Below are 26,183 nucleotides of genomic sequence, written 5' to 3' on the forward strand. Positions count from 1 at the left end.
GTGAGGGTAAAGAAGGCTAAAAAAATAAAAAAACTGTAATCTTGTCTCTGTTTTTTTGCAGATATCCATCTTTCTTCCTCACACAATGGCCTCAGGAGGGAGGTGGAGGAAAACACGATGGAGTCACAAAAGGCTGATGAGTTTTCTTGACGAGGCTCGCTCGTTAGGATGGGGGCGAAGGCTGTTTTCCAGCCAGGTCCGAAGTCTCCGAAAGCATCGCAGCATCCCTTGGGAAGCAGGGCCCAAGGCAGCGGTGGGGGCCCTGACACCCACATGCCTGTACCACCACCCTGAGGCTCTGTCCTCAGGCCAGCATGGGGCAGGTTGGCCTCGTTTCTGAGGAGAAATGGGTCGTGTCCCCCCCCGGCAGGGTGAGTTGCCTCATTTTTGGCACTAAAACCCCCAATTTTGGGGGCCTAATGCCTCTTTTTGGGTGCTGAAACCCCCAGTTTTGAGGGCCTCATGTCTCACATGAGAGGCTTGATCCCCCAGTTTTGGGGGCCTAATGCCCATTTGGGGGACTAAAACCCCCAGTTTTGGGGGCCTAATGCCTCATTTTGGGTGCTAAAACCCCCAGTTTTGGAGGCCTAATGCCTCATTTTGGGGCCCAAACCCCCAGATTTGGGGGCCTAATGCCTCATTTTGGTGCTAAAACCACAGGTTTTGGGGGCCTAATGCCTCTTTTTGGGTGCTCAAACCCCCAGTTTTGAGGGCCTAATGTCTCACATGAGAGGCTTGATCCCCCAGTTTTGGGGGCCTAATGCCTCATTTTGGGGGCTAAAATCCCCAGTTTTGGGGGCCTAATGCCTCATTTTTGGTGCTAAAACCCCCAGTTTTGGGGCCTAATGCCCATTTTTGGGGCTAAAACCCCCAGTTTTGGGGGCTTAATGCCTCATTTTTGAGGCTAAAACCCCCAGTTTTGGGGGCCTAATGCCTCCTTTTGGGGGCTCAGCCCTGTATTTTTAAGGCCCGGAGACTCCGTTTGGGATCTTGTCATTTTTAGGATAAAACCTCCCATTTTAGGCTCCAAAGCCTCATTCGTATGGCTGAAAGCTGCATTACTGAGTCCAGAGCCTCCCTTTTAAGCTGCAAACGGCATTTTTCATGTCCGGATCCTCAATTTTAGGGCCCAAAGCCTCATTTTGGGGGTTGAAACCTCCATTCTTAGGCCCAAACATTCATTTAGGGGCCTAAAGACTCACTTTTAGCATTCAAAGCCCCATTTTCAGGCTCCAAACCCTCACTGTCGGTGACGAAAGCCTTGTTTTACAGCTCCCGGCTTCATATTTAGGATCCGGTGCCTAATTCTTGGCGACAAACCCCCATTTTGAGGGACTAAAACCTACATTTCCAGTGTCAAAAGCCTCATTTTTGGGGCCCAAACCCTCTCTTTAGAGGCCAGAGCCGCATTTGAAGAATGAAGCCTTCAATACAGGCCACCAATCGTTATTTTAGGGCCCAACCCTAAGCCAGAGGCGGAGAGTAGGAGGAGGAGCGGGGAAATTTCCTCCCTGTGAGGGAGAAAAGCTGATGACAACGGAAAGAAAGATCCCCCAGCCTCGAGGCCCCACAGCGCTGTCGTTTCCCGTGATCAGCGTGTTATCAGCAGCGAGCTCAGAGGCCAGCCTCCCTGAGGAATCCGCCTACAAGATCTTCAGGCTGCAGCCACCAGGAGACGAGGCGGAAGAACTGTTAAAAACGAGGCCCGAGACCTTCTGGACGGTGCTGCAAGAACCTCAGAAGAAGATGTTATCGATGCACAGCATTTGACATGCAAGAAGCAGCCCAGCAGGGTGAAACGGAGAAGGGACGGGATGCAGAGCTCGTGCCTCATGCCCAACATCACCTCCAAAGGTACGGGCACCCCCGGCACCGCGGGAGCGTGGCTGACCCACGTTTGGGGCTTTCTGTGGGGGGGACCCGGCTCTGCGGGGGGTCTCTTTTTGGGGTCGGAGATGCGACGGCTCTTTTCATACTGCGGGTCTTGGGGTGATGGAAGGGTGGTAGCCACGGGAAGCGGTGCGTGACCTGCTTTTCTTTGCCTTGCAGAGCGAATATCTGTCTGGGATGCAGTGTCCGTCTATAGCCAAGAACACCTCCAGCTGCGCCAGGTGGGTTGCCAGCCACGTCCCCCTCGTTCCCCTCTTCAGAAGCGGGAAACTCACCCCAAAAGTCCCTACCCAGGGACCCACTGATCCCAGTCGCTGGAAGCCCCTGGATCCCCTCAGCCTGGCTCCCAAGAGCGGGAAGGGCACAGCAGGACCCAAAGCACCGTCCCTGGATGGGACCACCTGCAGCTGATCCTTAAGCTTCGTCCCTTCTGTTCTCTTCCGCTTGCAGGGTGTCCGAATTCCTGCCCTCGGCTCCTTCGACGTTGTCCCCAGATGGGTCAAGGATGGGAACGAGACTGTGATTTTCCTGATGCCCACGTTCCGCCTGGCCAGGAATCTTGTCATCACCCACAACCTCACGGACGAAAAGGAGTACCTGCCAGGTAAGAGGGTGCGTGAATCCCTTGCTGCCTGGATGATCCCCTCCCTGGATTTCAGATGCTTCCCAAAAAAAAAGCAAAGCGTCCCCTGCACGGAGCAGGTCCCAAAGCAAAGCCTTTCTGGCTGATGACTGCAAGGAGCAGCACCTGGGAAACACGCGGGGAAGGGCTGCTGGTGACTGACTCCATCCGTCTCGTGTCATTTTCCAGGCCATAAGGAGCTGGAGCCCCTCAAAGTGGCTGAGGTGGCCGCCAACGCCTGCATGTCCCAGCAGAGAGCGGAGAACTGCATGCGAGGCACCACGTCCCTCATCTCTCGCTGCCTGGGGAAGGGGGAGAACATCGCCCTCGTCCTGAAGGACGTGGGGGTGCCCTCGGCCCACCAAGACCTCTTGGGTTGGAGCTCTCGGCCAACCTCTTCCTCTTGGGGTGGCCAACCAAGCCGAGCCCTGGGCTCCTCCACCACCAAGTGCCTTGGCCAGGCAGAGGACATTTGCCATCTCCATGCTCCTCCATTGCAGATCCCCCACCTAATGGACATGGTGGGATCTGATGGGGCAGACGGAGGAATTCAGACAACGTCTGCTTCCCATCGAGGCCTGGACCTCTTTGCTGGGCGAGCCCATTTCCCAGAACGGTCCTTGGGGACAGGGCCTTTATGGCCCTGTGAAAAGGGGTGATTGTGGCGTGCCCTGGGTCACGCTGATGTCTTCTTTTGCCAGGTTTGAAATGGAGAGCATGCGCAAAACACCGTCCCAGGAGCATCAGAAGGCCCGGAGCAAGGAGAAGAAGAAAGAAGGGGCTTTGCCTCTTCTCAGCCAAGTTGGGAGAGACAAAGCAGCTGCTGGCTCCTCTCTTCACCCAGCCCAGCAGGGTGAAAGGGAGAAGCCGGGGGAGGCTCCCTGCAGGTGAGGCTGGAGGCTCCGGACGGGGGGGATGAGGCCACCAGGAGCCCCCCCGATTTCAGGGCTGCAGCATCAAGTGCTGCATGGGGGTACAGGATGCGGCCCCAAAACCATCGTGGCTTCTTTGTTCTTTTGTCAGGCTGCCGGTGATCCCGGGGCTGCCTCCTCGCAAGGAGAGAAAATCAGCGCCCAAAGGCAAGGCGGGACGAGCAAAGACAGACGGAGCCTTGAGGCAGAGAGCAGGAGGAGGAGCGGGGAAATTTCCTCCCTGTGAGGGAGAAAATCTTACAACGGAAAGAAAGCTCCCCCGGCCTCGAGGCCCCACAGCGCTGTCGTTTCCCGTGATCAGCGTGTTATCAGCAGCGAGCTCAGAGGCCAGCCTCCCTGAGGAATCCGCCTACAAGATCTTCAGGCTGCAGCCACCAGGAGACGAGGCGGAAGAACTGTTAAAAACGAGGCCCGAGACCTTCTGGACGGTGCTGCAAAAACCTCAGAAGAAGATGTTATCGATGCACAGCACCAAGAGCACCCACCCGCTGCCACCCGTGCCCAGAAGACCGATGTCAGCCCGACCCCAGCCACCGAAAACCAGGCCGGGGTTCTCCATTTTGTGGCCCTGGCCACACTAAAACCCGGGCTTTGATGGCCCCGCATAGCAAGGAGGCCATCAGAGGTGGCAAAAAAGGTGCGTGATCCACATCGGCATCATTCTGGGGGGCTCGGTCCTTGTAGGAAAGCAGTTATGGGGTCAGTGGGGTCTCTGGAAAGAGATCTGAGTTTTGAGCCAGGGGTTGGCTCAGTCCAGCCCAAACCCTTTGGCTCCTCCATCGCTAGACTCCAGTCCTTCAATTTCTCTTCTGTTGCCACGCAGACAACAGCAGGCGCCATTTTTCAGGGTTTGAAAGGCCTAAAAAAGCTCTTTGGCCATAGAGGAGAGGGTTTCTTTGCAGCTGGGTGCTGCTTTTGAAGCGTTTTTTGGAAGAGCAAGGCTTTTTTTGGGTGGGCCTGTCAGAGTTTAGGGGCAAAACCCTGCTGATGGCCAGGGTCTGGTGATGGGGTAAATATGAGGGAAAAAATGAGGGAAATGGGTGCCCTGAGCTCGGTGTCAGGACCTGAAGTCATCCATGGGATGTGTGTGTGAGGGTAAAGAAGGCTAAAAAAATAAAAAAACTGTAATCTTGTCTCTGTTTTTTTGCAGATATCCATCTTTCTTCCTGACACAATGGCCTCAGGAAGGAGGTGGAGGAAAACACGATGGAGTCACAAAAGGCTGATGAGTTTTCTTGACGAGGCTCGCTCGTTAGGATGGGGGCGAAGGCTGTTTTCCAGCCAGGTCCGAAGTCTCCGAAAGCATCGCAGCATCCCTTGGGAAGCAGGGCCCAAGGCAGCGGTGGGGGCCCTGACACCCACATGCCTGTACCACCACCCTGAGGCTCTGTCCTCAGGCCAGCATGGGGCAGGTTGGCCTCGTTTCGGAGGAGAAATGGGCCGTGTCCCCCCCCGGCAGGGTGAGTTGCCTCATTTTTGGCACTAAAACCCCCAATTTTGGGGGCCTAATGCCTCTTTTTGGGTGCTGAAACCCCCAGTTTTGGGGGCCTAATGCCTCATTTCGGGGTCTGAAATCCCCAGTTTTGGGGGCCTAATGCCTCATTTTCGCCAAAATCTCCAGTTTTGCGGGCCTAATGCCTCATTTTTGGAGCTAAAACCCCCAGTTTTGGGGGCCTAATGCCCATTTTGGGGGCTAAAATCCCCAGTTTTGGGGGCCTAATGCCTCATTTTGGTTGCTAAAACCCCCAGTTTTGGGGGCCTAATGTCTCATTTTTGGGGCCAAAATCCCCAGTTTTGGGGGCCTAATGCCTCATTTTTGGGGCTAAAACCCCCAGTTTTGGGGGCCTAATGCCTCCTTTTGGGGGCTCAGCCCCGTAGTTTTAGGGCCTGGAGGCTCCGTTTGGGATCTTGTCATTTTTAGGATAAAACCTCCCATTTTAGGCTCCAAAGCCTCATTCGTATGGCTGAAAGCTGCATTACTGAGTCCAGAGCCTCCCTTCTAAGCTGCAAACGGCATTTTTCATGTCCGGATCCTCAATTTTAGGGCCCAAAGCCTCATTTTGGGGGTTGAAACCTCCATTCTTAGGCCCAAACATTCATTTAGTGGCCTAAAGACTCACTTTTAGCATTCAAAGCCCCATTTTCAGGCTCCAAACCCTCACTGTCGGTGACGAAAGCCTTGTTTTACAGCTCCCAGCTTCATATTTAGGATCCGGTGCCTAATTCTTGGCTACAAACCCCCATTTGGAGGGACTAAAACCTACATTTCCAGTGTCAAAAGCCTCATTTTTGGGGCCCAAACCCTCTCTTTAGAGGCCAGAGCCGCATTTGAAGAATGAAGCCTTCAATACAGGCCACCAATCGTTATTTTAGGGCCCAACCCTAAGCCAGAGGCAGAGAGTAGGAGGAGGAGCGGGGAAATTTCCTCCCTGTGAGGGAGAAAAGCTGATGACAACGGAAAGAAAGCTCCCCCGGCCTCGAGGCCCCACAGCGCTGTCGTTTCCCGTGATCAGCGTGTTATCAGCAGCGAGCTCAGAGGCCAGCCTCCCTGAGGAATCCGCCTACAAGATCTTCAGGCTGCAGCCACCAGGAGACGAGGCGGAAGAACTGTTAAAAACGAGGCCCGAGACCTTCTGGAGGGTGCTGCAAGAACCTCAGAAGAAGATGTTATCGATGCACAGCATTTGACATGCAAGAAGCAGCCCAGCAGGGTGAAACGGAGAAGGGACGGGATGCAGAGCTCGTGCCTCATGCCCAACATCACCTCCAAAGGTACGGGCACCCCCGGCACCGCGGGAGCGTGGCTGACCCACGTTTGGGGCTTTCTGTGGGGGGGACCCGGCTCTGCGGGGGGTCTCTTTTTGGGGTCGGAGATGCGACGGCTCTTTTCATACTGCGGGTCTTGGGGTGATGGAAGGGTGGTAGCCACGGGAAGCGGTGCGTGACCTGCTTTTCTTTGCCTTGCAGAGCGAATATCTGTCTGGGATGCAGTGTCCGTCTATAGCCAAGAACACCTCCAGCTGCGCCAGGTGGGTTGCCAGCCACGTCCCCCTCGTTCCCCTCTTCAGAAGCGGGAAACTCACCCCAAAAGTCCCTACCGAGGAACCCACTGATCCCAGTCGCTGGAAGCCCCTGGATCCCCTCAGCCTGGCTCCCAAGAGCGGGAAGGGCACAGCAGGACCCAAAGCACCGTCCCTGGATGAGGCCACCTCCAGCTGATCCTTAACCATTGGCCCTTCTGTTCTCTTCCGCTTGCAGGGTGTCCGAATTCCTGCCCTCGGCTCCTTCGACGTTGTCCCCAGATGGGTCAAGGATGGGAACGAGACTGTGATTTTCCTGATGCCCACGTTCCGCCTGGCCAGGAATCTTGTCATCACCCACAACCTCACGGACGAAAAGGAGTACCTGCCAGGTAAGACGTCGGGTTAATCCCTTGCTGCCTGGATGATCCCCTCCCTGGATTTCAGATGCTTCCCAAAAAAAAAGCAAAGCGTCCCCTGCACGGAGCAGGTCCCAAAGCAAAGCCTTTCTGGCTGATGACTGCAAGGAGCAGCACCTGGGAAACACGCGGGGAAGGGCTGCTGGTGACTGACTCCATCCGTCTCGTGTCATTTTCCAGGCCATAAGGAGCTGGAGCCCCTCAAAGTGGCTGAGGTGGCCGCCAACGCCTGCATGTCCCAGCAGAGAGCGGAGAACTGCATGCGAGGCACCACGTCCCTCATCTCTCGCTGCCTGGGGAAGGGGGAGAACATCGCCCTCGTCCTGAAGGACGTGGGGGTGCCCTCGGCCCACCAAGACCTCTTGGGTTGGAGCTCTCGGCCAACCTCTTCCTCTTGGGGTGGCCAACCAAGCCGAGCCCTGGGCTCCTCCACCACCAAGTGCCTTGGCCAGGCAGAGGACATTTGCCATCTCCATGCTCCTCCATTGCAGATCCCCCACCTAATGGACATGGTGGGATCTGATGGGGCAGACGGAGGAATTCAGACAACGTCTGCTTCCCATCGAGGCCTGGACCTCTTTGCTGGGCGAGCCCATTTCCCAGAACGGTCCTTGGGGACAGGGCCTTTATGGCCCTGTGAAAAGGGGTGATTGTGGCGTGCCCTGGGTCACGCTGATGTCTTCTTTTGCCAGGTTTGAAATGGAGATCCTGCATAAAACACCGTCCCAGGAGCATCAGAAGGCCCGGAGCAAGGAGAAGAAGAAAGAAGGGGCTTTGCCTCTTCTCGGCCAAGTTGGGAGAGACAAAGCAGCTGCTGGCTCCTCTCTTCACCCAGCCCAGCAGGGTGAAAGGGAGAAGCCGGGGGAGGCTCCCTGCAGGTGAGGCTGGAGGCTCCGGACGGGGGGGATGAGGCCACCAGGAGCCCCCCCGATTTCAGGGCTGCAGCATCAAGTGCTGCATGGGGGTACAGGATGCGGCCCCAAAACCATCGTGGCTTCTTTGTTCTTTTGTCAGGCTGCCGGTGATCCCGGGGCTGCCTCCTCGCAAGGAGAGAAAATCAGCGCCCAAAGGCAAGGCGGGACGAGCAAAGACAGACGGAGCCTTGAGGCAGAGAGCAGGAGGAGGAGCAGGGAAATTTCCTCCCTGTGAGGGAGAAAAGCTGATGACAATGGAAGGAAACATCCCCCAGCCTCGAGGCCCCACAGCGCTGTCGTTTCCCGTGATCAGCGTGTTATCAGCAGCGAGCTCAGAGGCCAGCCTCCCTGAGGAATCCGCCTACAAGATCTTCAGGCTGCAGCCACCAGGAGACGAGGCGGAAGAACTGTTAAAAACGAGGCCCGAGACCTTCTGGACGGTGCTGAAAGATCCTCAGAAGAACATGTTATCGATGCACAGCACCAAGAGCACCCACCCGCTGCCACCCGTGCCCAGACCACCAACGTCAGCCCGACCCGAAGCACCGAAAACCAGGCCGGGGTTCTCCATTTTGTGGCCCTGGCCACACTAAAACCCGGGCTTTGATCGCCCGGAATAGCAAGGAGGCCATCAGAGGTGGCAAAAGAGGTGCGTGATCCACATCGGCATCATTCTGGGGGGCTCGGTCCTTGTAGGAAAGCAGTTATGGGCTCAGTGGGGTCTCTGGAAAGAGATCTGTTTTGAGCCAGGGGTTGGCTCAGTCCAGCCCAAACCCTTTGGCTCCTCCATCGCTAGACTCCAGTCCTTCAATTTCTCTTCTGTTGCCACGCAGACAACAGCAGGCACCATTTTTCAGGGTTTGAAAGGCCTAAAAAAGCTCTTTGGCCATAGAGGAGAGGGTTTCTTTGCAGCTGGGTGCTGCTTTTGAAGCGTTTTTTGGAAGAGCAAGGCTTTTTTTGGGTGGGCCTGTCAGAGTTTAGGGGCAAAACCCTGCTGATGGCCAGGGTCTGGTGATGGGGTAAATATGAGGGAAAAAATGAGGGAAATGGGTGCCCTGAGCTCGGTGTCAGGACCTGAAGTCATCCATGGGATGTGTGTGTGAGGGTAAAGAAGGCTAAAAAAATAAAAAAACTGTAATCTTGTCTCTGTTTTTTTGCAGATATCCATCTTTCTTCCTGACACAATGGCCTCAGGAAGGAGGTGGAGGAAAACACGATGGAGTCACAAAAGGCTGATGAGTTTTCTTGACGAGGCTCGCTCGTTAGGATGGGGGCGAAGGCTGTTTTCCAGCCAGGTCCGAAGTCTCCGAAAGCATCGCAGCATCCCTTGGGAAGCAGGGCCCAAGGCAGCGGTGGGGGCCCTGACACCCACATGCCTGTACCACCACCCTGAGGCTCTGTCCTCAGGCCAGCATGGGGCAGGTTGGCCTCGTTTCGGAGGAGAAATGGGCCGTGTCCCCCCCTGGCAGGGTGAGTTGCCTCATTTTTGGCACTAAAACCCCCAATTTTGGGGGCCTAATGCCTCTTTTTGGGTGCTGAAACCCCCAGTTTTGGGGGCCTAATGCCTCATTTTGGGGTCTGAAATCCCCAGTTTTGGGGGCCTAATGCCTCATTTTCGCCAAAATCTCCAGTTTTGCGGGCCTAATGCCTCATTTTTGGAGCTAAAACCCCCAGTTTTGGGGGCCTAATGCCCATTTTGGGGGCTAAAATCCCCAGTTTTGGGGGCCTAATGCCTCATTTTGGTTGCTAAAACCCCCAGTTTTGGGGGCCTAATGCCTCATTTTGGGGGCCAAAACCCCCACTTTTGGGGGCCTAATGCCTCTTTTTTGGGGAAAAACCCCCAGTTTTGGGGGCCTAATGCCTCCTTTTGGGGGCTCAGCCCCGTAGTTTTAGGGCCTGGAGGCTCCGTTTGGGATCTTGTCATTTTTAGGATAAAACCTCCCATTTTAGGCTCCAAAGCCTCATTCGTATGGCTGAAAGCTGCATTACTGAGTCCAGAGCCTCCCTTTTAAGCTGCAAACGGCATTTTTCATGTCCGGATCCTCAATTTTAGGGCCCAAAGCCTCATTTTGGGGGTTGAAACCTCCATTCTTAGGCCCAAACATTCATTTAGTGGCCTAAAGACTCACTTTTAGCATTCAAAGCCCCATTTTCAGGCTCCAAACCCTCACTGTCGGTGACGAAAGCCTTGTTTTACAGCTCCCAGCTTCATATTTAGGATCCGGTGCCTAATTCTTGGCTACAAACCCCCATTTGGAGGGACTAAAACCTACATTTCCAGTGTCAAAAGCCTCATTTTTGGGGCCCAAACCCTCTCTTTAGAGGCCAGAGCCGCATTTGAAGAATGAAGCCTTCAATACAGGCCACCAATCGTTATTTTAGGGCCCAACCCTAAGCCAGAGGCGGAGAGTAGGAGGAGGAGCGGGGAAATTTCCTCCCTGTGAGGGAGAAAAGCTGATGACAACGGAAAGAAAGCTCCCCCGGCCTCGAGGCCCCACAGCGCTGTCATTTCCCGTGATCAGCGTGTTATCAGCAGCGAGCTCAGAGGCCAGCCTCCCTGAGGAATCCGCCTACAAGATCTTCAGGCTGCAGCCACCAGGAGACGAGGCGGAAGAACTGTTAAAAACGAGGCCCGAGACCTTCTGGACGGTGCTGCAAGAACCTCAGAAGAAGATGTTATCGATGCACAGCATTTGACATGCAAGAAGCAGCCCAGCAGGGTGAAACGGAGAAGGGACGGGATGCAGAGCTCGTGCCTCATGCCCAACATCACCTCCAAAGGTACGGGCACCCCCGGCACCGCGGGAGCGTGGCTGACCCACGTTTGGGGCTTTCTGTGGGGGGGACCCGGCTCTGCGGGGGGTCTCTTTTTGGGGTCGGAGATGCGACGGCTCTTTTCATACTGCGGGTCTTGGGGTGATGGAAGGGTGGTAGCCACGGGAAGCGGTGCGTGACCTGCTTTTCTTTGCCTTGCAGAGCGAATATCTGTCTGGGATGCAGTGTCCGTCTATAGCCAAGAACACCTCCAGCTGCGCCAGGTGGGTTGGCAGCCACGTCCCCCTCGTTCCCCTCTTCAGAAGCGGGAAACTCACCCCAAAAGTCCCTACCGAGGAACCCACTGATCCCAGTCGCTGGAAGCCCCTGGATCCCCTCAGCCTGGCTCCCAAGAGCGGGAAGGGCACAGCAGGACCCAAAGCACCGTCCCTGGATGAGGCCACCTCCAGCTGATCCTTAACCATTGGCCCTTCTGTTCTCTTCCGCTTGCAGGGTGTCCGAATTCCTGCCCTCGGCTCCTTCGACGTTGTCCCCAGATGGGTCAAGGATGGGAACGAGACTGTGATTTTCCTGATGCCCACGTTCCGCCTGGCCAGGAATCTTGTCATCACCCACAACCTCACGGACGAAAAGGAGTACCTGCCAGGTAAGACGTGGGTGAATCCCTTGCTGCCTGGATGATCCCCTCCCTGGATTTCAGATGCTTCCCAAAAAAAAAGCAAAGCGTCCCCTGCACGGAGCAGGTCCCAAAGCAAAGCCTTTCTGGCTGATGACTGCAAGGAGCAGCACCTGGGAAACACGCGGGGAAGGGCTGCTGGTGACTGACTCCATCCGTCTCGTGTCATTTTCCAGGCCATAAGGAGCTGGAGCCCCTCAAAGTGGCTGAGGTGGCCGCCAACGCCTGCATGTCCCAGCAGAGAGCGGAGAACTGCATGCGAGGCACCACGTCCCTCATCTCTCGCTGCCTGGGGAAGGGGGAGAACATCGCCCTCGTCCTGAAGGACGTGGGGGTGCCCTCGGCCCACCAAGACCTCTTGGGTTGGAGCTCTCGGCCAACCTCTTCCTCTTGGGGTGGCCAACCAAGCCGAGCCCTGGGCTCCTCCACCACCAAGTGCCTTGGCCAGGCAGAGGACATTTGCCATCTCCATGCTCCTCCATTGCAGATCCCCCACCTAATGGACATGGTGGGATCTGATGGGGCAGACGGAGGAATTCAGACAACGTCTGCTTCCCATCGAGGCCTGGACCTCTTTGCTGGGCGAGCCCATTTCCCAGAACGGTCCTTGGGGACAGGGCCTTTATGGCCCTGTGAAAAGGGGTGATTGTGGCGTGCCCCGGGTCACGCAGATGTCTTCTTTTGCCAGGTTTGAAATGGAGATCCTGCATAAAACACCGTCCCAGGAGCATCAGAAGGCCCGGAGCAAGGAGAAGAAGAAAGAAGGGGCTTTGCCTCTTCTCGGCCAAGTTGGGAGAGACAAAGCAGCTGCTGGCTCCTCTCTTCACCCAGCCCAGCAGGGTGAAACGGAGAAGCCGGGGGAGGCTCCCTGCAGGTGAGGCTGGAGGCTCCGGACGGGGGGGATGAGGCCACCAGGAGCCCCCCTGATTTCAGGGCTGCAGCATCAAGTGCTGCATGGGGGTACAGGATGCGGCCCCAAAACCATCGTGGCTTCTTTGTTCTTTTGTCAGGCTGCCGGTGATCCCGGGGCTGCCTCCTCGCAAGGAGAGAAAATCAGCGCCCAAAGGCAAGGCGGGACGAGCAAAGACAGACGGAGCCTTGAGGCAGAGAGCAGGAGGAGGAGCGGGGAAATTTCCTCCCTGTGAGGGAGAAAAGCTGATGACAATGGAAGGAAAGATCCCCCAGCCTCGAGGCCCCACAGCGCTGTCGTTTCCCGTGATCAGCGTGTTATCAGCAGCGAGCTCAGAGGCCAGCCTCCCTGAGGAATCCGCCTACAAGATCTTCAGGCTGCAGCCACCAGGAGACGAGGCGGAAGAACTGTTAAAAACGAGGCCCGAGACCTTCTGGACGGTGCTGAAAGATCCTCAGAAGAACATGTTATCGATGCACAGCACCAAGAGCACCCACCCGCTGCCACCCGTGCCCAGACCACCAACGTCAGCCCGACCCGAAGCACCGAAAACCAGGCCGGGGTTCTCCATTTTGTGGCCCTGGCCACACTAAAACCCGGGCTTTGATGGCCCCGCATAGCAAGGAGGCCATCAGAGGTGGCAAAAGAGGTGCGTGATCCACATCGGCATCATTCTGGGGGGCTCGGTCCTTGTAGGAAAGCAGTTATGGGCTCAGTGGGGTCTCTGGAAAGAGATCTGTTTTGAGCCAGGGGTTGGCTCAGTCCAGCCCAAACCCTTTGGCTCCTCCATCGCTAGACTCCAGTCCTTCAATTTCTCTTCTGTTGCCACGCAGACAACAGCAGGCGCCATTTTTCAGGGTTTGAAAGGCCTAAAAAAGCTCTTTGGCCATAGAGGAGAGGGTTTCTTTGCAGCTGGGTGCTGCTTTTGAAGCGTTTTTTGGAAGAGCAAGGCTTTTTTTGGGTGGGCCTGTCAGAGTTTAGGGGCAAAACCCTGCTGATGGCCAGGGTCTGGTGATGGGGTAAATATGAGGGAAAAAATGAGGGAAATGGGTGCCCTGAGCTCGGTGTCAGGACCTGAAGTCATCCATGGGATGTGTGTGTGAGGGTAAAGAAGGCTAAAAAAATAAAAAAACTGTAATCTTGTCTCTGTTTTTTTGCAGATATCCATCTTTCTTCCTGACACAATGGCCTCAGGAGGGAGGTGGAGGAAAACACGATGGAGTCACAAAAAGCTGATGAGTTTTCTTGACGAGGCTCGCTCGTTAGGATGGGGGCGAAGGCTGTTTTCCAGCCAGGTCCGAAGTCTCCGAAAGCATCGCAGCATCCCTTGGGAAGCAGGGCCCAAGGCAGCGGTGGGGGCCCTGACACCCACATGCCTGTACCACCACCCTGAGGCTCTGTCCTCAGGCCAGCATGGGGCAGGTTGGCCTCGTTTCGGAGGAGAAATGGGTCGTGTCCCCCCCCGGCAGGGTGAGTTGCCTCATTTTTGGCGCTAAAACCCCCAATTTTGGGGGCCTAATGCCTCTTTTTGGGTGCTGAAACCCCCAGTTTTGAGGGCCTAATGTCTCACATGAGAGGCTTGATCCCCCACTTTTGGGGGCCTAATGCCTCATTTTGGGGGCTAAAATCCCCAGTTTTGGGGGCCTAATGCCTCATTTTCGCCAAAATCCCCAGTTTTGCGGGCCTAATGCCTCATTTTCGGGGCTAAAACCCCAAGTTTTGGGGGCCTAATGCCTCTTTTTGGGTGCTGAAACCCCCAGTTTTGGGGGCCTAATGCCTCATTTTTGAGGCTAAATCCCCCAGTTTTGGGGGCCTAATGCCCATTTGGGGGGCTAAAACCCCCCAGCTTTGGGGGTCTAATGCCTCAATTTCGGGCCCAAATCCCCAGTTTTGGGGGCCTAATGCCTCATTTTCGGGCCAAAATCCCCAGTTTTGGGGGCCTAATGCTAAAACCCCCTCATTTTGGGGGCTCAGCCCTGTATTTTTAAGGCCCGGAGACTCCGTTTGGGATCTTTTCATTTTTCGGATAAAACCTCCCATTTTAGGCTCCAAAGCCTCATTCGTATGGCTGAAAGCTGCATTACTGAGTCCAGAGCCTCCCTTCTAAGCTGCAAACGGCATTTTTCATGTCCGGATCCTCAATTTTAGGGCCCAAAGCCTCATTTTGGGGGTTGAAACCTCCATTCTTAGGCCCAAACATTCATTTAGTGGCCTAAAGACTCACTTTTAGCATTCAAAGCCCCATTTTCAGGCTCCAAACCCTCACTGTCGGTGACGAAAGCCTTGTTTTACAGCTCCCAGCTTCATATTTAGGATCCGGTGCCTAATTCTTGGCTACAAAACCCCATTTGGAGGGACTAAAACCTACATTTCCAGTGTCAAAAGCCTCATTTTTGGGGCCCAAACCCTCTCTTTAGAGGCCAGAGCCGCATTTGAAGAATGAAGCCTTCAATACAGGCCACCAATCGTTATTTTAGGGCCCAACCCTAAGCCAGAGGCGGAGAGTAGGAGGAGGAGCGGGGAAATTTCCTCCCTGTGAGGGAGAAAAGCTGATGACAACGGAAAGAAAGCTCCCCCGGCCTCGAGGCCCCACAGCGCTGTCGTTTCCCGTGATCAGCGTGTTATCAGCAGCGAGCTCAGAGGCCAGCCTCCCTGAGGAATCCGCCTACAAGATCTTCAGGCTGCAGCCACCAGGAGACGAGGCGGAAGAACTGTTAAAAACGAGGCCCGAGACCTTCTGGAGGGTGCTGCAAGAACCTCAGAAGAAGATGTTATCGATGCACAGCATTTGACATGCAAGAAGCAGCCCAGCAGGGTGAAACGGAGAAGGGACGGGATGCAGAGCTCGTGCCTCATGCCCAACATCACCTCCAAAGGTACGGGCACCCCCGGCACCGCGGGAGCGTGGCTGACCCACGTTTGGGGCTTTCTGTGGGGGGGACCCGGCTCTGCGGGGGGTCTCTTTTTGGGGTCGGAGATGCGACGGCTCTTTTCATACTGCGGGTCTTGGGGTGATGGAAGGGTGGTAGCCACGGGAAGCGGTGCGTGACCTGCTTTTCTTTGCCTTGCAGAGCGAATATCTGTCTGGGATGCAGTGTCCGTCTATAGCCAAGAACACCTCCAGCTGCGCCAGGTGGGTTGCCAGCCACGTCCCCCTCGTTCCCCTCTTCAGAAGCGGGAAACTCACCCCAAAAGTCCCTACCGAGGAACCCACTGATCCCAGTCGCTGGAAGCCCCTGGATCCCCTCAGCCTGGCTCCCAAGAGCGGGAAGGGCACAGCAGGACCCAAACCACCGTCCCTGGATGAGGCCACCTCCAGCTGATCCTTAACCATTGGCCCTTCTGTTCTCTTCCGCTTGCAGGGTGTCCGAATTCCTGCCCTCGGCTCCTTCGACGTTGTCCCCAGATGGGTCAAGGATGGGAACGAGACTGTGATTTTCCTGATGCCCACGTTCCGCCTGGCCAGGAATCTTGTCATCACCCACAACCTCACGGACGAAAAGGAGTACCTGCCAGGTAAGACGTCGGGTTAATCCCTTGCTGCCTGGATGATCCCCTCCCTGGATTTCAGATGCTTCCCAAAAAAAAAGCAAAGCGTCCCCTGCACGGAGCAGGTCCCAAAGCAAAGCCTTTCTGGCTGATGACTGCAAGGAGCAGCACCTGGGAAACACGCGGGGAAGGGCTGCTGGTGACTGACTCCATCCGTCTCGTGTCATTTTCCAGGCCATAAGGAGCTGGAGCCCCTCAAAGTGGCTGAGGTGGCCGCCAACGCCTGCATGTCCCAGCAGAGAGCGGAGAACTGCATGCGAGGCACCACGTCCCTCATCTCTCGCTGCCTGGGGAAGGGGGAGAACATCGCCCTCGTCCTGAAGGACGTGGGGGTGCCCTCGGCCCACCAAGACCTCTTGGGTTGGAGCTCTCGGCCAACCTCTTCCTCTTGGGGTGGCCAACCAAGCCGAGCCCTGGGCTCCTCCACCACCAAGTGCCTTGGCCAGGCAGAGGACATTTGCCATCTCCATGCTCCTCCATTGCAGATCCCCCACCTAATGGACATGGTGGGATCTGATGGGGCAGACGGAGGAATTCAGACAACGTCTGCTTCCCATCGAGGCCTGGACCTCTTTGCTGGGCGAGCCCATTTCCCAGAACGGTCCTTGGGGACAGGGCCTTTATGGCCCTGTGAAAAGGGGTGATTGTGGCGTGCCCTGGGTCACGCTGATGTCTTCTTTTGCCAGGTTTGAAATGGAGATCCTGCATAAAACACCGTCCCAGGAGCATCAGAAGGCCCGGAGCAAGGAGAAGAAGAAAGAAGGGGCTTTGCCTCTTCTCGGCCAAGTTGGGAGAGACAAAGCAGCTGCTGGCTCCTCTCTTCACCCAGCCCAGCAGGGTGAAACGGAGAAGCCGGGGGAGGCTCCCTGCAGGTGAGGCTGGAGGCTCCGGACGGGGGGGATGAGGCCACCAGGAGCCCCCCCGATTTCAGGGCTGCAGCATCAAGTGCTGCATGGGGGTACAGGATGCGGCCCCAAAACCATCGTGGCTTCTTTGTTCTTTTGTCAGGCTGCCGGTGATCCCGGGGCTGCCTCCTCGCAAGGAGAGAAAATCAGCGCCCAAAGGCAAGGCGGGACGAGCAAAGACAGACGGAGCCTTGAGGCAGAGAGCAGGAGGAGGAGCAGGGAAATTTCCTCCCTGTGAGGGAGAAAAGCTGATGACAATGGAAGGAAAGATCCCCCAGCCTCGAGGCCCCACAGCGCTGTCGTTTCCCGTGATCAGCGTGTTATCAGCAGCGAGCTCAGAGGCCAGCCTCCCTGAGGAATCCGCCTACAAGATCTTCAGGCTGCAGCCACCAGGAGACGAGGCGGAAGAACTGTTAAAAACGAGGCCCGAGACCTTCTGGACGGTGCTGAAAGATCCTCAGAAGAACATGTTATCGATGCACAGCACCAAGAGCACCCACCCGCTGCCACCCGTGCCCAGACCACCAACGTCAGCCCGACCCGAAGCACCGAAAACCAGGCCGGGGTTCTCCATTTTGTGGCCCTGGCCACACTAAAACCCGGGCTTTGATCGCCCGGAATAGCAAGGAGGCCATCAGAGGTGGCAAAAGAGGTGCGTGATCCACATCGGCATCATTCTGGGGGGCTCGGTCCTTGTAGGAAAGCAGTTATGGGGTCAGTGGGGTCTCTGGAAAGAGATCTGTTTTGAGCCAGGGGTTGGCTCAGTCCAGCCCAAACCCTTTGGCTCCTCCATCGCTAGACTCCAGTCCTTCAATTTCTCTTCTGTTGCCACGCAGACAACAGCAGGCACCATTTTTCAGGGTTTGAAAGGCCTAAAAAAGCTCTTTGGCCATAGAGGAGAGGGTTTCTTTGCAGCTGGGTGCTGCTTTTGAAGCGTTTTTTGGAAGAGCAAGGCTTTTTTTGGGTGGGCCTGTCAGAGTTTAGGGGCAAAACCCTGCTGATGGCCAGGGTCTGGTGATGGGGTAAATATGAGGGAAAAAATGAGGGAAATGGGTGCCCTGAGCTCGGTGTCAGGACCTGAAGTCATCCATGGGATGTGTGTGTGAGGGTAAAGAAGGCTAAAAAAATAAAAAAACTGTAATCTTGTCTCTGTTTTTTTGCAGATATCCATCTTTCTTCCTGACACAATGGCCTCAGGAAGGAGGTGGAGGAAAACACGATGGAGTCACAAAAGGCTGATGAGTTTTCTTGACGAGGCTCGCTCGTTAGGATGGGGGCGAAGGCTGTTTTCCAGCCAGGTCCGAAGTCTCCGAAAGCATCGCAGCATCCCTTGGGAAGCAGGGCCCAAGGCAGCGGTGGGGGCCCTGACACCCACATGCCTGTACCACCACCCTGAGGCTCTGTCCTCAGGCCAGCATGGGGCAGGTTGGCCTCGTTTCGGAGGAGAAATGGGCCGTGTCCCCCCCCGGCAGGGTGAGTTGCCTCATTTTTGGCACTAAAACCCCCAATTTTGGGGGCCTAATGCCTCTTTTTGGGTGCTGAAACCCCCAGTTTTGGGGGCCTAATGCCTCATTTTGGGGTCTAAAATCCCCAGTTTTGGGGGCCTAATGCCTCATTTTCGCCAAAATCTCCAGTTTTGCGGGCCTAATGCCTCATTTTTGGAGCTAAAACCCCCAGTTTTGGGGGCCTAATGCCCATTTTGGGGGCTAAAATCCCCAGTTTTGGGGGCCTAATGCCTCATTTTGGTTGCTAAAACCCCCAGTTTTGGGGGCCTAATGCCTCATTTTGGGGGCCAAAATCCCCAGTTTTGGGGGCCTAATGCCTCATTTTGGGGGCCAAAATCCCCAGTTTTGGGGGCCTAATGCCTCATTTTTGGGGCTAAAACCCCCAGTTTTGGGGGCCTAATGCCTCATTTTTGGGGCTAAAACCCCCAGTTTTGGGGGCCTAATGCCTCCTTTTGGGGGCTCAGCCCCGTAGTTTTAGGGCCTGGAGGCTCCGTTTGGGATCTTGTCATTTTTAGGATAAAACCTCCCATTTTAGGCTCCAAAGCCTCATTCGTATGGCTGAAAGCTGCGTTACTGAGTCCAGAGCCTCCCTTTTAAGCTGCAAACGGCATTTTTCATGTCCGGATCCTCAATTTTAGGGCCCAAAGCCTCATTTTGGGGGTTGAAACCTCCATTCTTAGGCCCAAACATTCATTTAGTGGCCTAAAGACTCACTTTTAGCATTCAAAGCCCCATTTTCAGGCTCCAAACCCTCACTGTCGGTGACGAAAGCCTTGTTTTACAGCTCCCAGCTTCATATTTAGGATCCGGTGCCTAATTCTTGGCTACAAACCCCCATTTGGAGGGACTAAAACCTACATTTCCAGTGTCAAAAGCCTCATTTTTGGGGCCCAAACCCTCTCTTTAGAGGCCAGAGCCGCATTTGAAGAATGAAGCCTTCAATACAGGCCACCAATCGTTATTTTAGGGCCCAACCCTAAGCCAGAGGCGGAGAGTAGGAGGAGGAGCGGGGAAATTTCCTCCCTGTGAGGGAGAAAAGCTGATGACAACGGAAAGAAAGCTCCCCCGGCCTCGAGGCCCCACAGCGCTGTCATTTCCCGTGATCAGCGTGTTATCACCAGCGAGCTCAGAGGCCAGCCTCCCTGAAGAATCCGCCTACAACATCTTCAGGCTGCAGCCACCAGGAGACGAGGCGGAAGAACTGTTAAAAACGAGGCCCGAGACCTTCTGGACGGTGCTGCAAGAACCTCAGAAGAAGATGTTATCGATGCACAGCATTTGACATGCAAGAAGCAGCCCAGCAGGGTGAAACGGAGAAGGGACGGGATGCAGAGCTCGTGCCTCATGCCCAACATCACCTCCAAAGGTACGGGCACCCCCGGCACCGCGGGAGCGTGGCTGACCCACGTTTGGGGCTTTCTGTGGGGGGGACCCGGCTCTGCGGGGGGTCTCTTTTTGGGGTCGGAGATGCGACGGCTCTTTTCATACTGCGGGTCTTGGGGTGATGGAAGGGTGGTAGCCACGGGAAGCGGTGCGTGACCTGCTTTTCTTTGCCTTGCAGAGCGAATATCTGTCTGGGATGCAGTGTCCGTCTATAGCCAAGAACACCTCCAGCTGCGCCAGGTGGGTTGGCAGCCACGTCCCCCTCGTTCCCCTCTTCAGAAGCGGGGAACTCACCGCAAAAGTCCCTACCGAGGAACCCACTGATCCCAGTCGCTGGAAGCCCCTGGATCCCCTCAGCCTGGCTCCCAAGAGCGGGAAGGGCACAGCAGGACCCAAACCACCGTCCCTGGATGAGGCCACCTCCAGCTGATCCTTAACCATTGGCCCTTCTGTTCTCTTCCGCTTGCAGGGTGTCCGAATTCCTGCCCTCGGCTCCTTCGACGTTGTCCCCAGATGGGTCAAGGATGGGAACGAGACTGTGATTTTCCTGATGCCCACGTTCCGCCTGGCCAGGAATCTTGTCATCACCCACAACCTCACGGACGACAAGGAGTACCTGCCAGGTAAGACGTCGGGTTAATCCCTTGCTGCCTGGATGATCCCCTCCCTGGATTTCAGATGCTTCCCAAAAAAAAAGCAAAGCGTCCCCTGCACGGAGCAGGTCCCAAAGCAAAGCCTTTCTGGCTGATGACTGCAAGGAGCAGCACCTGGGAAACACGCGGGGAAGGGCTGCTGGTGACTGACTCCATCCGTCTCGTGTCATTTTCCAGGCCATAAGGAGCTGGAGCCCCTCAAAGTGGCTGAGGTGGCCGCCAACGCCTGCATGTCCCAGCAGAGAGCGGAGAACTGCATGCGAGGCACCACGTCCCTCATCTCTCGCTGCCTGGGGAAGGGGGAGAACATCGCCCTCGTCCTGAAGGACGTGGGGGTGCCCTCGGCCCACCAAGACCTCTTGGGTTGGAGCTCTCGGCCAACCTCTTCCTCTTGGGGTGGCCAACCAAGCCGAGCCCTGGGCTCCTCCACCACCAAGTGCCTTGGCCAGGCAGAGGACATTTGCCATCTCCATGCTCCTCCATTGCAGATCCCCCACCTAATGGACATGGTGGGATCTGATGGGGCAGACGGAGGAATTCAGACAACGTCTGCTTCCCATCGAGGCCTGGACCTCTTTGCTGGGCGAGCCCATTTCCCAGAACGGTCCTTGGGGACAGGGCCTTTATGGCCCTGTGAAAAGGGGTGATTGTGGCGTGCCCTGGGTCACGCTGATGTCTTCTTTTGCCAGGTTTGAAATGGAGATCCTGCATAAAACACCGTCCCAGGAGCATCAGAAGGCCCGGAGCAAGGAGAAGAAGAAAGAAGGGGCTTTGCCTCTTCTCGGCCAAGTTGGGAGAGACAAAGCAGCTGCTGGCTCCTCTCTTCACCCAGCCCAGCAGGGTGAAAGGGAGAAGCCGGGGGAGGCTCCCTGCAGGTGAGGCTGGAGGCTCCGGACGGGGGGGATGAGGCCACCAGGAGCCCCCCCGATTTCAGGGCTGCAGCATCAAGTGCTGCATGGGGGTACAGGATGCGGCCCCAAAACCATCGTGGCTTCTTTGTTCTTTTGTCAGGCTGCCGGTGATCCCGGGGCTGCCTCCTCGCAAGGAGAGAAAATCAGCGCCCAAAGGCAAGGCGGGACGAGCAAAGACAGACGGAGCCTTGAGGCAGAGAGCAGGAGGAGGAGCGGGGAAATTTCCTCCCTGTGAGGGAGAAAAGCTGATGACAACGGAAAGAAAGCTCCCCCGGCCTCGAGGCCCCACAGCGCTGTCATTTCCCGTGATCAGCGTGTTATCAGCAGCGAGCTCAGAGGCCAGCCTCCCTGAGGAATCCGCCTACAAGATCTTCAGGCTGCAGCCACCAGGAGACGAGGCGGAAGAACTGTTAAAAACGAGGCCCGAGACCTTCTGGACGGTGCTGAAAGATCCTCAGAAGAAGATGTTATCGATGCACAGCACCAAGAGCACCCACCCGCTGCCACCCGTGCCCAGACCACCAACGTCAGCCCGACCCGAAGCACCGAAAACCAGGCCGGGGTTCTCCATTTTGTGGCCCTGGCCACACTAAAACCCGGGCTTTGATGGCCCCGCATAGCAAGGAGGCCATCAGAGGTGGCAAAAGAGGTGCGTGATCCACATCGGCATCATTCTGGGGGGCTCGGTCCTTGTAGGAAAGCAGTTATGGGGTCAGTGGGGTCTCTGGAAAGAGATCTGTTTTGAGCCAGGGGTTGGCTCAGTCCAGCCCAAACCCTTTGGCTCCTCCATCGCTAGACTCCAGTCCTTCAATTTCTCTTCTGTTGCCACGCAGACAACAGCAGGCGCCATTTTTCAGGGTTTGAAAGGCCTAAAAAAGCTCTTTGGCCATAGAGGAGAGGGTTTCTTTGCAGCTGGGTGCTGCTTTTGAAGCGTTTTTTGGAAGAGCAAGGCTTTTTTTGGGTGGGCCTGTCAGAGTTTAGGGGCAAAACCCTGCTGATGGCCAGGGTCTGGTGATGGGGTAAATATGAGGGAAAAAATGAGGGAAATGGGTGCCCTGAGCTCGGTGTCAGGACCTGAAGTCATCCATGGGATGTGTGTGTGAGGGTAAAGAAGGCTAAAAAAATAAAAAAACTGTAATCTTGTCTCTGTTTTTTTGCAGATATCCATCTTTCTTCCTGACACAATGGCCTCAGGAAGGAGGTGGAGGAAAACACGATGGAGTCACAAAAGGCTGATGAGTTTTCTTGACGAGGCTCGCTCGTTAGGATGGGGGCGAAGGCTGTTTTCCAGCCAGGTCCGAAGTCTCCGAAAGCATCGCAGCATCCCTTGGGAAGCAGGGCCCAAGGCAGCGGTGGGGGCCCTGACACCCACATGCCTGTACCACCACCCTGAGGCTCTGTCCTCAGGCCAGCATGGGGCAGGTTGGCCTCGTTTCGGAGGAGAAATGGGTCGTGTCCCCCCCCGGCAGGGTGAGTTGCCTCATTTTTGGCGCTAAAACCCCCAATTTTGGGGGCCTAATGCCTCTTTTTGGGTGCTGAAACCCCCAGTTTTGAGGGCCTAATGTCTCACATGAGAGGCTTGATCCCCCACTTTTGGGGGCCTAATGCCTCATTTTGGGGGCTAAAATCCCCAGTTTTGGGGGCCTAATGCCTCATTTTCGCCAAAATCCCCAGTTTTGCGGGCCTAATGCCTCATTTTCGGGGCTAAAACCCCAAGTTTTGGGGGCCTAATGCCTCTTTTTGGGTGCTGAAACCCCCAGTTTTGGGGGCCTAATGCCTCATTTTTGAGGCTAAAACCCCCAGTTTTGGGGGCCTAATGCCCATTTGGGGGGCTAAAACCCCCCAGCTTTGGGGGTCTAATGCCTCAATTTCGGGCCCAAATCCCCAGTTTTGGGGGCCTAATGCCTCATTTTCGGGCCAAAATCCCCAGTTTTGGGGGCCTAATGCCTCATTTTGGGGGCTAAAACTCCCAGTTTTGGGGGCCTAATGCCCATTTTGGGGGCTAAAACCCCCAGTTTTGGGGGCCTAATGCCCATTTTGGGGCTAAAACCCCCAGTTTTGGGGGCCTAATGCCTCCTTTTGGGTGCTAAAACCCCCAGTTTTGGAGGCCTAATGCCTCATTTTGGGGCCCAAACCCCCAGTTTTGGGGGCCTAATGCCTCATTTTTGAGGCTAAAACCCCCAGTTTTGGGGGCCTAATGCCTCTTTTTGGGTGCTCAAACCCCCAGTTTTGAGGGCCTAATGTCTCACATGAGAGGCTTGATCCCCCAGTTTTGGGGGCCTAATGCCTCATTTTGGGGGCTAAAATCCCCAGTTTTGGGGGCCTAATGCCTCATTTTCGGGCAAAATCCCCAGTTTTGGGGGCCTAATGCCTCATTTTTGGGGCTAAAATCCCCAGTTTCAGGGGCCTAATGCCTCATTTTCGGGCCAAAATCCCCAGTTTTGCGGGCCTAATGCCTCATTTTTGGGGCTAAAACCCCCAGTTTTGGGGGCCTAATGCCTCATTTTCGGGGCTAAAACCCCCAGTTTTGGGGGCCTAATGCCTCATTTTTGGGGCTAAAACCCCCAGTTTTGGGGGCCTAATGCCTCCTTTTGGGGGCTCAGCCCCGTAGTTTTAGGGCCCGGAGGCTCCGTTTGGGATCTTGTCATTTTTAGGATAAAACCTCCCATTTTAGGCTCCAAAGCGTCATTCGTATGGCTGAAAGCTGCATTACTGAGTCCAGAGCCTCCCTTCTAAGCTGCAAACGGCATTTTTCATGTCCGGATCCTCAATTTTAGGGCCCAAAGCCTCATTTTGGGGGTTGAAACCTCCATTCTTAGGCCCAAACATTCATTTAGTGGCCTAAAGACTCTTAGCATTCAAAGCCCCATTTTCAGGCTCCAAACCCTCACTGTCGGTGACGAAAGCCTTGTTTTACAGCTCCCAGCTTCATATTTAGGATCCGGTGCCTAATTCTTGGCTACAAACCCCCATTTGGAGGGACTAAAACCTACATTTCCAGTGTCAAAAGCCTCATTTTTGGGGCCCAAACCCTCTCTTTAGAGGCCAGAGCCGCATTTGAAGAATGAAGCCTTCAATACAGGCCACCAATCGTTATTTTAGGGCCCAACCCTAAGCCAGAGGCGGAGAGTAGGAGGAGGAGCGGGGAAATTTCCTCCCTGTGAGGGAGAAAAGCTGATGACAACGGAAAGAAAGCTCCCCCGGCCTCGAGGCCCCACAGCGCTGTCATTTCCCGTGATCAGCGTGTTATCAGCAGCGAGCTCAGAGGCCAGCCTCCCTGAGGAATCCGCCTACAAGATCTTCAGGCTGCAGCCACCAGGAGACGAGGCGGAAGAACTGTTAAAAACGAGGCCCGAGACCTTCTGGACGGTGCTGCAAGAACCTCAGAAGAAGATGTTATCGATGCACAGCATTTGACATGCAAGAAGCAGCCCAGCAGGGTGAAACGGAGAAGGGACGGGATGCAGAGCTCGTGCCTCATGCCCAACATCACCTCCAAAGGTACGGGCACCCCCGGCACCGCGGGAGCGTGGCTGACCCACGTTTGGGGCTTTCTGTGGGGGGGACCCGGCTCTGCGGGGGGTCTCTTTTTGGGGTCGGAGATGCGACGGCTCTTTTCATACTGCGGGTCTTGGGGTGATGGAAGGGTGGTAGCCACGGGAAGCGGTGCGTGACCTGCTTTTCTTTGCCTTGCAGAGCGAATATCTGTCTGGGATGCAGTGTCCGTCTATATCCAAGAACACCTCCAGCTGCGCCAGGTGGGTTGGCAGCCAAGTCCCGCGCGTTCCCCTCTTCAGAAGCGGGAAACTCACCCTAAAAGTCCCTACCCAGGGACCCACTGATCCCAGTCGCTGGAAGCCCCTGGATCCCCTCAGCCTGGCTCCCAAGAGCGGGAAGGGCACAGCAGGACCCAAACCACCGTCCCTGGATGAGGCCACCTCCAGCTGATCCTTAAGCTTCGTCCCTTCTGTTCTCTTCCGCTTGCAGGGTGTCCGAATTCCTGCCCTCGGCTCCTTCGACGTTGTCCCCAGATGGGTCAAGGATGGGAACGAGACTGTGATTTTCCTGATGCCCACGTTCCGCCTGGCCAGGAATCTTGTCATCACCCACAACCTCACGGACGAAAAGGAGTACCTGCCAGGTAAGAGGGTGCGTGAATCCCTTGCTGCCTGGATGATCCCCTCCCTGGATTTCAGATGCTTCCCAAAAAAAAAGCAAAGCGTCCCCTGCACGGAGCAGGTCCCAAAGCAAAGCCTTTCTGGCTGATGACTGCAAGGAGCAGCACCTGGGAAACACGCGGGGAAGGGCTGCTGGTGACTGACTCCATCCGTCTCGTGTCATTTTCCAGGCCATAAGGAGCTGGAGCCCCTCAAAGTGGCTGAGGTGGCCGCCAACGCCTGCATGTCCCAGCAGAGAGCGGAGAACTGCATGCGAGGCACCACGTCCCTCATCTCTCGCTGCCTGGGGAAGGGGGAGAACATCGCCCTCGTCCTGAAGGACGTGGGGGTGCCCTCGGCCCACCAAGACCTCTCGGGTTGGAGCTCTCGGCCAACCTCTTCCTCTTGGGGTGGCCAACCAAGCCGAGCCCTGGGCTCCTCCACCACCAAGTGCCTTGGCCAGGCAGAGGACATTTGCCATCTCCATGCTCCTCCATTGCAGATCCCCCACCTAATGGACATGGTGGGATCTGATGGGGCAGACGGAGGAATTCAGACAACGTCTGCTTCCCATCGAGGCCTGGACCTCTTTGCTGGGCGAGCCCATTTCCCAGAACGGTCCTTGGGGACAGGGCCTTTATGGCCCTGTGAAAAGGGGTGATTGTGGCGTGCCCTGGGTCACGCTGATGTCTTCTTTTGCCAGGTTTGAAATGGAGATCCTGCATAAAACACCGTCCCAGGAGCATCAGAAGGCCCGGAGCAAGGAGAAGAAGAAAGAAGGGGCTTTGCCTCTTCTCGGCCAAGTTGGGAGAGACAAAGCAGCTGCTGGCTCCTCTCTTCACCCAGCCCAGCAGGGTGAAAGGGAGAAGCCGGGGGAGGCTCCCTGCAGGTGAGGCTGGAGGCTCCGGACGGGGGGGATGAGGCCACCAGGAGCCCCCCCGATTTCAGGGCTGCAGCATCAA

The 26,183-nt window shown here is 55.8% G+C and overlaps 6 protein-coding genes across 10 annotated transcripts; all 6 read left to right on the forward strand.

Moving 5' to 3' along the window:
- The first annotated feature begins 844 nt into the window (after positions 1–844).
- LOC136787916 (coiled-coil domain-containing protein 81-like) lies at positions 845–3,242 on the forward strand. The gene is made up of 4 exons (XM_066985329.1): positions 845–1,854; positions 2,050–2,111; positions 2,341–2,494; positions 2,702–3,242. The coding sequence occupies exons 1-4, from the start codon at positions 1,815–1,817 to the stop codon at positions 3,169–3,171; spliced, it is 726 nt and encodes a 241-aa protein (XP_066841430.1). The 5' UTR covers positions 845–1,814; the 3' UTR covers positions 3,172–3,242.
- A 693-nt stretch (positions 3,243–3,935) lies between these two features.
- Positions 3,936–7,715, forward strand: LOC136787924 (coiled-coil domain-containing protein 81-like). Of its 2 annotated transcripts, XM_066985344.1 has the most exons (6): positions 3,936–4,081; positions 4,595–4,904; positions 5,635–6,216; positions 6,412–6,473; positions 6,703–6,856; positions 7,064–7,715. In XM_066985344.1, exons 3-6 carry the CDS (start codon positions 6,177–6,179, stop codon positions 7,531–7,533), a joined length of 726 nt encoding a protein of 241 aa, XP_066841445.1. In that variant the 5' UTR covers positions 3,936–4,081; positions 4,595–4,904; positions 5,635–6,176; the 3' UTR covers positions 7,534–7,715. The 2 variants fall into 2 exon arrangements, with proteins under 2 accessions (XP_066841445.1, XP_066841444.1); XM_066985343.1 differs by lacking the exon at positions 3,936–4,081 and having other exon boundaries at positions 4,158–6,216.
- Positions 7,716–7,903: 188 nt separating this feature from the next.
- On the forward strand, positions 7,904–14,768 carry LOC136787919 (uncharacterized). Of its 3 annotated transcripts, XR_010826979.1 has the most exons (9): positions 7,904–8,446; positions 8,958–10,578; positions 10,774–10,835; positions 11,065–11,218; positions 11,425–11,830; positions 11,937–12,122; positions 12,259–12,807; positions 13,319–13,628; positions 14,636–14,768. XR_010826979.1 is itself a non-coding variant. In XM_066985333.1 (7 exons), exons 2-7 carry the CDS (start codon positions 10,539–10,541, stop codon positions 12,749–12,751), a joined length of 1,341 nt encoding a protein of 446 aa, XP_066841434.1. In that variant the 5' UTR covers positions 7,904–8,446; positions 8,958–10,538; the 3' UTR covers positions 12,752–13,296. The 3 variants fall into 3 exon arrangements, 1 of the variants encoding a protein (XP_066841434.1); XR_010826978.1 differs by lacking the exon at positions 14,636–14,768 and having other exon boundaries at positions 13,319–14,068; XM_066985333.1 differs by lacking the exons at positions 13,319–13,628; positions 14,636–14,768 and having other exon boundaries at positions 12,259–13,296.
- Positions 14,769–14,845: 77 nt separating this feature from the next.
- On the forward strand, positions 14,846–16,533 carry LOC136787925 (coiled-coil domain-containing protein 81-like). Its single transcript, XM_066985346.1, has 4 exons — positions 14,846–15,034; positions 15,230–15,291; positions 15,521–15,674; positions 15,882–16,533. The coding sequence occupies exons 1-4, from the start codon at positions 14,995–14,997 to the stop codon at positions 16,349–16,351; spliced, it is 726 nt and encodes a 241-aa protein (XP_066841447.1). The 5' UTR covers positions 14,846–14,994; the 3' UTR covers positions 16,352–16,533.
- Positions 16,534–16,721: 188 nt separating this feature from the next.
- LOC136787922 (coiled-coil domain-containing protein 81-like) lies at positions 16,722–20,982 on the forward strand. 2 transcript variants are annotated; one of them, XM_066985340.1, is made up of 6 exons: positions 16,722–17,264; positions 17,776–18,085; positions 18,902–19,483; positions 19,679–19,740; positions 19,970–20,123; positions 20,331–20,982. In XM_066985340.1, the coding sequence occupies exons 3-6, from the start codon at positions 19,444–19,446 to the stop codon at positions 20,798–20,800; spliced, it is 726 nt and encodes a 241-aa protein (XP_066841441.1). In that variant the 5' UTR covers positions 16,722–17,264; positions 17,776–18,085; positions 18,902–19,443; the 3' UTR covers positions 20,801–20,982. The 2 variants fall into 2 exon arrangements, with proteins under 2 accessions (XP_066841441.1, XP_066841440.1); XM_066985339.1 differs by lacking the exons at positions 16,722–17,264; positions 17,776–18,085 and having other exon boundaries at positions 18,437–19,483.
- A 188-nt stretch (positions 20,983–21,170) lies between these two features.
- LOC136787928 (coiled-coil domain-containing protein 81-like) lies at positions 21,171–26,060 on the forward strand. Its single transcript, XM_066985350.1, has 6 exons — positions 21,171–21,713; positions 22,225–22,534; positions 24,167–24,565; positions 24,761–24,822; positions 25,052–25,205; positions 25,413–26,060. Exons 3-6 carry the CDS (start codon positions 24,526–24,528, stop codon positions 25,880–25,882), a joined length of 726 nt encoding a protein of 241 aa, XP_066841451.1. The 5' UTR covers positions 21,171–21,713; positions 22,225–22,534; positions 24,167–24,525; the 3' UTR covers positions 25,883–26,060.
- The last annotated feature ends 123 nt before the right edge of the window (positions 26,061–26,183 follow it).

This window comes from Anser cygnoides, chromosome 31 (genome assembly GCF_040182565.1).
Source record: "Anser cygnoides isolate HZ-2024a breed goose chromosome 31, Taihu_goose_T2T_genome, whole genome shotgun sequence".
Classification (NCBI taxonomy): domain Eukaryota; kingdom Metazoa; phylum Chordata; class Aves; order Anseriformes; family Anatidae; genus Anser; species Anser cygnoides.

What these genes read in the sequence shown, in the direction of transcription:
- LOC136787925 (XM_066985346.1), top strand. Translation starts at nt 14,995, where the DNA reads ATGCAGAGCTCGTGCCTCATGCCCAACATCACCTCCAAAG. An exon ending in AACACCTCCAGCTGCGCCAG is followed by an intron (nt 15,292 to 15,520) that starts GTGGGTTGCCAG and finishes TTCCGCTTGCAG; the next exon opens with GGTGTCCGAATTCCTGCCCT. An exon ending in CGAAAAGGAGTACCTGCCAG is followed by an intron (nt 15,675 to 15,881) that starts GTAAGACGTCGG and finishes GTCATTTTCCAG; the next exon opens with GCCATAAGGAGCTGGAGCCC.
- LOC136787916 (XM_066985329.1), top strand. Translation starts at nt 1,815, where the DNA reads ATGCAGAGCTCGTGCCTCATGCCCAACATCACCTCCAAAG. An exon ending in GCCCAACATCACCTCCAAAG is followed by an intron (nt 1,855 to 2,049) that starts GTACGGGCACCC and finishes TTTGCCTTGCAG; the next exon opens with AGCGAATATCTGTCTGGGAT. An exon ending in AACACCTCCAGCTGCGCCAG is followed by an intron (nt 2,112 to 2,340) that starts GTGGGTTGCCAG and finishes TTCCGCTTGCAG; the next exon opens with GGTGTCCGAATTCCTGCCCT.
- LOC136787922 (XM_066985340.1), top strand. Translation starts at nt 19,444, where the DNA reads ATGCAGAGCTCGTGCCTCATGCCCAACATCACCTCCAAAG. An exon ending in GCCCAACATCACCTCCAAAG is followed by an intron (nt 19,484 to 19,678) that starts GTACGGGCACCC and finishes TTTGCCTTGCAG; the next exon opens with AGCGAATATCTGTCTGGGAT. An exon ending in CGACAAGGAGTACCTGCCAG is followed by an intron (nt 20,124 to 20,330) that starts GTAAGACGTCGG and finishes GTCATTTTCCAG; the next exon opens with GCCATAAGGAGCTGGAGCCC.
- LOC136787919 (XM_066985333.1), top strand. Translation starts at nt 10,539, where the DNA reads ATGCAGAGCTCGTGCCTCATGCCCAACATCACCTCCAAAG. An exon ending in GGCCTGGACCTCTTTGCTGG is followed by an intron (nt 11,831 to 11,936) that starts GCGAGCCCATTT and finishes TTCTTTTGCCAG; the next exon opens with GTTTGAAATGGAGATCCTGC. An exon ending in CCGGGGGAGGCTCCCTGCAG is followed by an intron (nt 12,123 to 12,258) that starts GTGAGGCTGGAG and finishes TTCTTTTGTCAG; the next exon opens with GCTGCCGGTGATCCCGGGGC.
- LOC136787924 (XM_066985344.1), top strand. Translation starts at nt 6,177, where the DNA reads ATGCAGAGCTCGTGCCTCATGCCCAACATCACCTCCAAAG. An exon ending in AACACCTCCAGCTGCGCCAG is followed by an intron (nt 6,474 to 6,702) that starts GTGGGTTGCCAG and finishes TTCCGCTTGCAG; the next exon opens with GGTGTCCGAATTCCTGCCCT. An exon ending in CGAAAAGGAGTACCTGCCAG is followed by an intron (nt 6,857 to 7,063) that starts GTAAGACGTCGG and finishes GTCATTTTCCAG; the next exon opens with GCCATAAGGAGCTGGAGCCC.
- LOC136787928 (XM_066985350.1), top strand. Translation starts at nt 24,526, where the DNA reads ATGCAGAGCTCGTGCCTCATGCCCAACATCACCTCCAAAG. An exon ending in GCCCAACATCACCTCCAAAG is followed by an intron (nt 24,566 to 24,760) that starts GTACGGGCACCC and finishes TTTGCCTTGCAG; the next exon opens with AGCGAATATCTGTCTGGGAT. An exon ending in AACACCTCCAGCTGCGCCAG is followed by an intron (nt 24,823 to 25,051) that starts GTGGGTTGGCAG and finishes TTCCGCTTGCAG; the next exon opens with GGTGTCCGAATTCCTGCCCT.